This window comes from Arctopsyche grandis, chromosome 8 (assembly GCF_051622035.1).
Source record: "Arctopsyche grandis isolate Sample6627 chromosome 8, ASM5162203v2, whole genome shotgun sequence".
NCBI classification, from domain to species: Eukaryota; Metazoa; Arthropoda; class Insecta; order Trichoptera; family Hydropsychidae; genus Arctopsyche; species Arctopsyche grandis.
This window is the reverse complement of record NC_135362.1, coordinates 2,545,947-2,556,660: the sequence shown is the minus strand read 5'-3', so window position 1 is coordinate 2,556,660 and position 10,714 is coordinate 2,545,947. Positions and strand designations below refer to the sequence as shown.

The window sequence follows — 10,714 nt, the reverse complement described above, 5'->3', positions numbered from 1 at the left end:
AACACTTACTTGTTTTAAAAACATTTTGATTGATTTAACGAAACCGAAACCGATTGATTTAACTAAACTATACACATATGTACATATGTTTATATAATTGTTTACTTTACAACAAAAAATACACTATTAAACATCATAAAGTGCAAACCTGACTGAATCCGAAAATATGGTATTGGATTTCATTGAATTTAAGAAAATATAGCTGAAAATAAAGCCCATAGTTCCGGATTCAATAGTACAGAATGTGAAACTACACATTCAGAAACGATACTGAAGCTCAAAACCAAAAATGATATAAAAAACACGAAAATTTTAATCGTGCTCGACACTTTTTTTAAAGAATATAGTCATAGTTTGTATAACCAAAATATTAATAAATATAAAATATAAAGCTTAACGTTGTGAGTCGTTCTATTATTTCTTGTGATATGGATTCGTAAAATTTGTTATTATTTTTATACTCTTTTAAGAACAATAAGTTCTTTGAAAAAAGTGAAATCCTACTCTGTGTCCGTATTGTGTAATATAAAAATGAAAAAAATTGGGGAATATATAAATATATAAACTTTGGTATAGTTCCTAAGTTTATTTCATTAAAAATTTTGCACATACATACATGTGGGTGGAATTCCTGAATAGATGACGCTATTCAGGACCACGATGGGATGTGGCGGTGGAATTGAAGATCAAACACGTGCGTTTTCAGTCATGTTGTTTATTAAAACGACACCACGCGGTGGTTTAACGACCAACCGCCCCCAGTGGAAGGTTAACTTCTACTAACTGTAAAATAGCGGTCCTTTCGCGCCCTCTGCCACTTTTCCATCCCCCCTCTACAATCGGTCGTAACATACCCTTTCTCAGCCATAGCCCATACATCAGCCTTTCGTTCAATCCCAACACTACAACTCGGCCTTTCCTGACCACAAATCTGCCCTCAGGTTTCTCTCACCTGCCGGGCCATTCCTCAATCATATTACACATAATTTTCAGACATACTTCTCAATAATCCCAGACATACTTCACAGTAGTCTTCAACATACTCCACAATAATCTCAAACTTACTCCACAGTAACCTTAAACATATTTCAGTATCATATCAATTTTTCACGTTTCAATCTTCAAAAAAGTTACACACAGATCATCACAATTAAAGTTACACATAAATCATCACAATTGCAATTTAAAATCATTACAAAAAATACATAGCATTAAAATCAACACCTTCACATCGGAAACAAATCACATTTTAAAATCATTACAGTAAATACATAGCAATAAAATTAACACCTTTACATCGGAAACAAATCACATTTTAAAACATCACTAGAATTACATTTCAATACAATTATCTCATATTCTTCTAGGCATGTAACCAAATTAAAACATTATTCAACATACCAAACACTCGCCAAAACATGAAAACACTAGAATAATCAATAAAACATTAGCAATATTTCAAATCTTAACTACTAACAAAATAAAACAATAATCAAATATCAAGTAAGGCTTAACTAAAACCCCTCCGGGTACTCCACTTATTCTCTAATTCACTGACACACACTTCACTTCAATCGGCACAACCTAAACACTATCCGATGCCAGTCGCGATTCCACGCGGCTGTCCGATGATGTTGTCCGCGATGGACCTCCCGTCGCCCCACGGCTTTCCATATGGTATCTTGCCACATATGAAGTTGACCAATATCGTTCCTGGTTCACCGATATATCCAAAAACTCCTTTCTTAATCCATGGTCTTATTTTCTTTTCCATTATAGTAACATCAATCTGACTACGACCAAGCTTGAAAGTGAATACATTGTCCTTTGGTGTTGAAATTTTGGCTGGGTCTCTTATTTCTTCTGGTGATTTATCCATATCTTTTTCTTTATATTTCCCATTTTCTTCATCTTCATCTTTAGGATTCTTCGAATGACCATGAGACCCTTTACTGAATTGACCATCGGGCGGTTCATCTTTATTTGAAAACGCCATGTCTCCGTTGTCCCAAAGCCTTCCAATATGCAAACCATCACCGTCCATACTTCCATCACCCATGTCCAGGCCTCCATTACCCGTGTCCTCACTTCGATCACTCATGTCTACACCGTCCTCTTCATTATTGGAAACGTCTATTCCACATGGTTTGCGATGCTTACTTTCATCATTCTTCATCCTAATTGAATCTGTGGTTGATGATCGATTTTCTGTGTTCGGTCGCACTGAAGAATAGTCCAGATGAGCTCGAGACGGCGACGCTGGAGGCTCTAAGGGGGTCCTCACCATCTGACCATGTGACATGTTTGATGTTCCATCAGCCTCGCTTGAACAGGAATCGTTGGGTTCTGCATGAGCAGACATCTCTTGTGAAGCCCGTTCTTCTTTTTCCCTCCGCAGACTCTGTTCCAACTTAACCTCGATCGGAACTCGTGGTTTTGACGTTTTATCGCGTTCCACTTTGATTTTTTCTTGCTCTCCATCCTTCAAGTCCGAATCAGCCCTCCTTACTCCTTCCGCAGCTTTTCTACGAATGGCACCGGAGCTGTTACATTGGTCTCTTACCACAGGAACACTTTCACTAGTGATGATGCCGCATCGATGTACGAAGTTCTCGCCGGCGAGGTTGTCTTCACTGCCTGTGTCGATCAGTGCCGGCGTCCTTGCCTTGGGTCTCCAGCCGCCTCCAGTTGAGGGTGCGGGCACTGCTTTGGCCGTGGCTACGGTTGCGGCTGCTTCTTCTGCCTTTACCTTTTCCACCAGCCCTTCGAAGGCGCTCAACTTGTCCCTGAACTCCTTCAAATTGCGGGCACCATGCAGCATCCCCTTCATAGAAGACCTGCCAGGGATCCCGTCGATGACGTATTCCATGAGGTCGCGATCCTCGATCGAACCCACGCTCGCCATCTCCCGCATCCGGTAAAAGTACTCGTTGACCGATTCCTCTGACGTTTTCTGCGACTTGGACAGCCTCCTATGGACTGACGCCCCACTCACCATCCGAGCGAACTCCTCCAGTAATGCGCTTTTGAGTTTCTCCCACGAATAGACCCCATCTTGTATGCGAAGGAACCTCTCGGCCACCCCCTTGACCAGGCGTTTCCCAAACAGCAGCTTTTCCATGCTGCCCCAACCTGCCGAGTGTGCGACTTCTTCGATCTGCGCCACCCACTTTTCTACCGGATAGTCGTCGTTTCCGGTGAAAATGGGGACGGCGCCCTCCATGTCTTGGAAAGTCAGCTTGGCTCGGCTGGCGACTGGCTCTTCTATCGCCCTCTCCCGAACCCCTCTCGACGTCCTACGACCAGATGTCGGCCTCCTCCTCCGATACATTGTAGCACGTGGTCTTCAAACTGCCGCCTAATCCCGGACGAGCCCCCAATTGTGGGTGGAATTCCTGAATAGATGACGCTATTCAGGACCACGATGGGATGTGGCGGTGGAATTGAAGATCAAACACGTGCGTTTTCAGTCATGTTGTTTATTAAAACGACACCACGCGGTGGTTTAACGACCAACCGCCCCCAGTGGAAGGTTAACTTCTACTAACTGTAAAATAGCGGTCCTTTCGCGCCCTCTGCCACTTTTCCATCCCCCCTCTACAATCGGTCGTAACATACCCTTTCTCAGCCATAGCCCATACATCAGCCTTTCGTTCAATCCCAACACTACATACATATAAGTAATACAAACACAAAAACATTTATTAATTTTAATAGAATTGAAAAATAATAATAGTATACGAAGCAATAGCTCCGATCAAAGTAAACAACATCGGATAATCCAAAGCTATAATACTGTATGGTGATATGGAATACTTTCTGTGATTCAAATACTCTAAAAGTAATTTTATGTCTCTGGTGTTTTCACAGTCGTCTAAAATAAAGTAAATATATAAAGCGATTATATACGAGATGAATATTTTTTTTTATTTATAGATTAAAAATTAACATTGATACATACCTGTACATAATAACATAGATTTTGTCAAAATAATCTTTGTCATGTGCGATTCATACTTTAGATATTCACATACACTCGTGATCGTACCCAAAAGAAATATTTCATGCAAGATCCAAAATATAAGGAGACTCAAATTATAATATTTCTAAAATAAACAAGTACATATGTATATAAAGCAAGAATGGTTGAGTGAAAGGGGACTATTTCGCTTATAAATATGTATAATTATGTAATAAATTTCAAAAATCATATATAATACATATGTATGTGCATACTTACTTTTACATAAATATTTATTATTAAGAAATGTGCACAGGTGACGATGCTCATAAATGAAATGAAAGGTATTAATAACATCTGTTGAAAATTAAAGCACAATCAAACGATTTAATTTAATATAAAAAGAAAAATTGTGAATTATGTGACTAACTTGAAATTGATATAATGATAATACTCGATCCATGATATCGGCCAGTTTAAAAAATTCTTTCTGTATTGATTTAAGCCTAACAGTTCCGAATACAGCTTTACGTTGAATTCTTTTCACATAAGGATTAATTTTAAACGTCACATCGTATTTAAAACACAATCGTTCATTCAAAATTCTCATTTGGAACAATACTACGATAATAACCATGAAGAATCTTATCAATATCAAGTCTACTTTCAAAATCGTTACATATATATAGGAAATAATCTCAATTTCCTGTTTGTGAAAAACACTGCTGATGAACATCAAAAATATCGTCACCAAAGAAGCAGTGTGATGCATCACATTCAACGAGTAACATTTAATTAAAGACGGTGTGACTTTCACTCGGTTAATTTTACTCATCAGTTCGACAGTTGCAATATAATTGAATAGTGTGTCCATCAGCCATGTTACAACAGCCACAAATGTTAGCATTAGATAAGCTATCGAGAAGAAGATCTTCGGCAGCAATGATACCAAGTGTCTGCTTGAGAAATAATAGATAGTGACTCTGACAGAGACATACACAGATATAATCACATGAATTAACACATATAGAAGAGTACATTTGTTCTTTGGTTTGATGGTGTTTCTTTCGGCGATGAATATTTGAGATGCTAATAGTTCATGAAGATAAATGAAAGGTTTGTATATTGCATGATATGCAAAGTTGTAAATGCTTTCCTCATGTGTGTGCTTCATGTTTACGAAGTCTTTATACTAAAAAAACGTATATATTCAATATTGATTTTATGTTTAATTATAATTTGTAATAATATTTATTTTAATATTAGAACTTTTGTTTATTTGTATAAAGACTACTATAAATAATTGATTTTATATTGAGGATGTAATATAGGTTACAAATTTGCTGATTGCTATAAAAAATTTCAATCAGCAGCAATTTCAATATTCAATATGAAAGTAATCAAGAATGCATTGTAATTAATGAAATTTGAATTTTTAAAACAGAAACAGAAACCTTTAATTTTTTAAAACAGACATTTTGGAGTACATTTGTACCTTCTTTGTTGATGCTGTTTATTTTAACTGATAGCAATAAATCAATTTACTGTCAATTAGTGTTGTTTTCATATTTTAATCAGTGGCATAGCTAGAAAAAAGCTTATGGATTCTAATCCCGGGATCCCGGTGTTTTCTAGTAACCTTAATCCCGGTGCTGAAACTAGTCTGAATACCGGGATTACGGTGCTAGCTGAAAATTCTTTAAAAATATTAGTTTTACAAAAATAATAAGGGAAAAAACACAAAGCAACATTATATAATATGAGCAATGGTGTGATGAAAAATGACAGTCATGGTCCATTTGTTTGCTCTGACCGTTTCGATTCTGTTTTGTCTTGTTAATTGTACGAAGATTATCAATAAATTATTATAAGTAAATTTTATTATAATATTTATATGTCCAACTCTTCGACATGTAGTACTATAAACTATATAAAAATTAATTATTGAATAAAATTCATATGTGTGATATTTTTTTTACATAAAGTCAATGTAATTGCAGTTTTTATATTAGGTGGATTGTTTCGTTGAATAATTACTACACGGTACAAACTATTTGTAAAAAAAGAATCAATGAATCAAAGTGATGTTTTTCACTTTATTTAATTACATTATATGATGTGTTTTATTAAAAAATAATGTAGCCTTACTCTCAAAACAAGAACGCCAATATGGGGGTATATTTTGCATGAAACATCTGGAGAGTTTGTAAAATGCAATTGAACGTTTTTGAAATATGAAAATATGCAATTGAACATTTTTTTTCTTATACATTTGATTTCCCGGTGCTAGCACTGGGATCCCGGGATAGAAAATTCTCAGCATCGCAATCCCAGGGCTGAAGTAACCTTCCGTGATTGAAAGCACTAGTCCAGAGTGACCGATTGATTTAACGAAACTATATATGTACATATGTATCTTTATATAATTGTTTATTTTACAACAAAAAAATACACTATTAAACATCACAAAGTGCAAATCTGACTAAAACCGAAAATATGGTATTTTATTTCATTGAATTTAAGAAAATAAAGTCCATAATTCCGGATTCAATAGTTCAGAATGTGAAACTACAAATTCAGAAACCATACTGAAGCTCAAAACCAAAAATGATATAAAAAACACAAAAATTCTTATCATATATGACACTTTTTTCAAAGAATGTATTCATATTTTGTATAACCAAAATATAAATCGTAAAATTCGAAGCGTAACGCTGTGATTTGTTTTATTGTTTCTTTTAAGATGGATTCGTAAAATTTGGCATTACTTTTATACCTCTTTTAAGAAGTTCTTTGTAAAAAGTGAAATCATGCTTTGTATCCGTATTGTGTAATATAAATATAAAAAAATAGGATGTGACCAATCCAAGATTTGATCTATATCTTTGAGGAATATATGAATATAAAAACTTTGGTATAGTTCCTAAGTTTATTTCATTAAACATTTTATACATATGTATATGCATGCACATAAGTAATACAAAGACAAAAGCATTTATTCATTTTGATAGAATTGAAACATAATAATAGTATACGAAGCAATTGCTCCGATCAAAGTAAACAACATTGGATAATCCAAAGCTATAAAACTGTATGGTGATATTGAATACTCTCTATGGTACAAATACTCTAAGAGTAATTTTATTTCTCTGACGTTTTCACAATCGTCTAAAATAAAGTAAATAATATGGTTGGCATGATTTGAGTTTTTTTATTTTTTTTTAAAATACAAATTCATACATACCTGTATGTGACAACATAGATTTTGTCAAAATAATCTTTGTCATGTGCGATTCGTACTTCAAATGTTCGCATACACTCGTTATCGTGCTTATAATAAATATGTCATGCATGACCCAAAATACAACGAAACTCAAATGAGAATATTTCTAAAAAAATAGTAAAAATTGGACATAAAATAAGAATGGTTGGTTGAAATATAATATATGTACATAAATATCGCACACTGGCGAGAATAACGTTACAACTGAAATACCCTTGATATTATAAATATTTTGTATATTTTGGAATTCGAGTTCTCAATAATGATTTAATAATAGCTAAATCCATTTTGACAATTTCCAAAAGCCAGAATACAATTTTCAATAAATGATTACTTTTAATATTTTAATCATTATGATAAAGTTCAAAATTTATTTTTTATATTAAAGGTGACATGTGCATGAAGAAGAAAAACCATTTTCTAGTTATTGAATCATTATAATAAATCCTCCAGTCAAACACTATAAATATGCATTTTTATTTGTGATTTTATGCAACATTATAATAATAATCCATAGAAAAATAATGCTATTAATTTACTACAATTATATTTTAACTATAATAATGCTTGTTTTTGTTGAATGAATGTTTGTAATATATAAAAATGTCAACGAAAAAACTTATCTAAGTATGCACTTGTCAAATTCATAAGAAAATGGCAATATAACTAAACTATATATTATATAATATTACATATGTTATGAAAATGAATGTTAATTTTTGTGGTTTTTGGTATTTAAATTTCAGATATTGAACTTTTAATAAATAAACCTTAATAAATAAATAATTAATAAATCAAAAAATAATAAATTTTGAAAAACATACATTTTGTACTTACTTTTAAACAAATATTCATTATTAAGAAATATATACAGGTGACGATGCTCATAAACGAAATTAAAGGTATTAATAACATCTGTTGAAAATTAAAACACAGTAAAACTATTTCATTTAGTATGTAAGAACTATATAGGAATTGAAAAACTAACTTGAAATTGATATAATGATAATACTCGATCCATGATATCGGCCAGTTTGAAGAATTCTCTTTGTATTGATTTAACCCTGACAGTTCCCAATACAGCTTTTCGTTGAATTCTTTTCACATACGGATTAAGTTCAAACGTCACATCGAATTTAAAACACAATCGCTCATTCAAAATTCTCATTTGGGACAATACTACAATCATAATCATCAAAAATCTTATCAATAACAAGTCAACTGTCAAAATCGTCATATACCTATAGGAAATAATCCCAATTTCCCTATTGCGCAAAACACTGCTGATGAATATCAAAAATATCGACACTAAAGAAACAGTGTGAAGCATAACATTGAACGAATAGCATTTCATTAAAGATGGTGTAGCTTTCACATGGTTGATTCGTTTCATCAACTCAACGGTTGCATTATAATTGAATAGTATGTCCATCAGCCATGTTACAACAGCCACGAACGTCATCATCAAATAAGATATCGAGAAGAAGATCTTAGGTAATAATGGCACCATATGTCTAAGTGAAATATAGTGTATTGTGATTTTGATGGAGACGTACACAGATAATATCACATGAATGATCACATATAATAGAGTCCATTTCTTCTTTGGTTTGATGGTGTTTCCTTTGGCGTTGAATATTTGAGAAGCTAGTAGTTCATGAAGGTGAATAAACGGTTTGTATATTGCATGATATGCAAAGTTGTGATTGCTTTGCTCATGTGTGTGCTTCATTTTTACGAAGTCTTTATACTAAAAAAACTTATATATTCAATATTGATTTTATGGTTAATTATAATTTGTAATAATATTTAATTTAAATATTAGAACTTTTGTTTATTTGTATAAAGACTATGTGTGTGCTTCATTTAACAAAAAAAAAGTCTTTGACTAAAAACGCGTAAATATTCCATATTGATTTTATTTTCAGCTATAATTTATATTAATATTTACTTAAATATAATAACTTTTGTCTATTCGGACAAAGACTAATTAAATAATTGATTTTATATTGAAATGTACATTGTAAAAGTTACAAAATTGCTAATTGATATTAAATTTTCAATCACCAATATTCAATTAGCAGACATTTCCATATTCAAAGACGAGCGAAAGAAAGGGAGTTTTAAATTTGTTTAATAAAGACTGTGAAAATGAAATATTTTTATTGTATTGCGAACGAAGCAGTGCTGTTGTTGTTTCATGTGAAATTTAATTTAATCACTTAATTAAATATATTTTAATTTATTATTGATCATTGTCATATTGAATATGGAAATGTCTGCTAATTGAATATTGGTGATTGAAAATTTAATATCAATTAGCAATTTTGTAACTTGTACTGTATATATGTACATTTCAATATAAAATCAATTATTTAATTAGTGTTTGTACGAATAAACAAAAGTTCTAATATTAAAATAAATATTATTACAAATTATAATTAACCATAAAATCAATATTGAATATATAAGTTTTTTTTAGTATAAAGACTTCGTAAAAATGAAGCACACACATGAGCAAAGCAATCACAACTTTGCATATCATGCAATATACAAACCGTTCATTTATCTTCATGAACTACTTGCTTCTCAAATATTCAACGCCGAAGGAAACACCATCAAACCAAAGAACAAATGGACTCTTCTATATGTGATCATTCATGTGTTAACATCCGTGTACATGTCCACCAGAGTCACAATATACTATATTTCACTTAGACACATGGTGTCATTGTTACCCAAGATTTTCTTCTCGATATCTTATTTGGTGGTGACGTTTGTGATTGTTTTAACATGGCTGATGGACATACTGTTCAATTATAATGCAACCATTGAGTTGATGAAAGAAATCAACCGTGTGAAAGTTACACCATCTTTAATGAAATGCTACTTGTTAAATGTGATGCTTCACACTACTTCTTTGGTGTCGATATTTTTGTTATTCATCAGTAGTGTTGTGCACAAATGGGAAATTGGGATTACTTCCTATATGTTTGTGACGATTTTGAAAGTCGACTTGTTGTTGATCAGATTTGTGATGATTATGATCGTAGTGTTGTTCCAAATGAGAATTTTGAATGAACAACTGTGTTTCAAATTCGATATGACGTTTGAACTTAGTCCGTATGTGAAAATAACTAAAAAGAGTCTTGTAAAAATTCAACGAAAAGCTGTATTGGGAAAAACTGTCAGGGTTAAATCAATACAGAAAGAATTTTTTAAACTGGTCGATATCATGGATCGAGTATTATCATTATATCAATTTCAAGTTAGTTTTTCAATTCATAGTTCTTTCGTACTAAATGAAATAGTTTTATTGTGTTTTGATTTTCAACAGATGTTATTAATACCTTTAATTTCGTTTATGAGCATCGTCACCAGTACATATTTCTTAATAATAAATATTTGTTTTAAAGTAAGTACAAATGTATGTTTTTCAAATATATATATTTTTTTATTAATTATTTTTT

General features: G+C 32.4%; 1 protein-coding gene across 1 annotated transcript in view; it reads right to left on the bottom strand.

Moving 5' to 3' along the window:
- Positions 1-1,591: 1,591 nt before the first annotated feature.
- The window catches only part of LOC143915612 (uncharacterized), an 854,026-nt gene continuing 844,903 nt past the window's right edge, over positions 1,592-10,714 (bottom strand). The window contains exons 2-3 of the mRNA XM_077436321.1: positions 1,947-3,666; positions 1,592-1,793 (exon numbers count right to left, since the gene is read on the bottom strand). Coding sequence (XP_077292447.1) covers positions 1,592-1,793; positions 1,947-3,331 — 1,587 coding nt within the window. The 5' untranslated portion in view covers positions 3,332-3,666. The remainder of the gene's footprint in view (positions 1,794-1,946; positions 3,667-10,714) is intronic.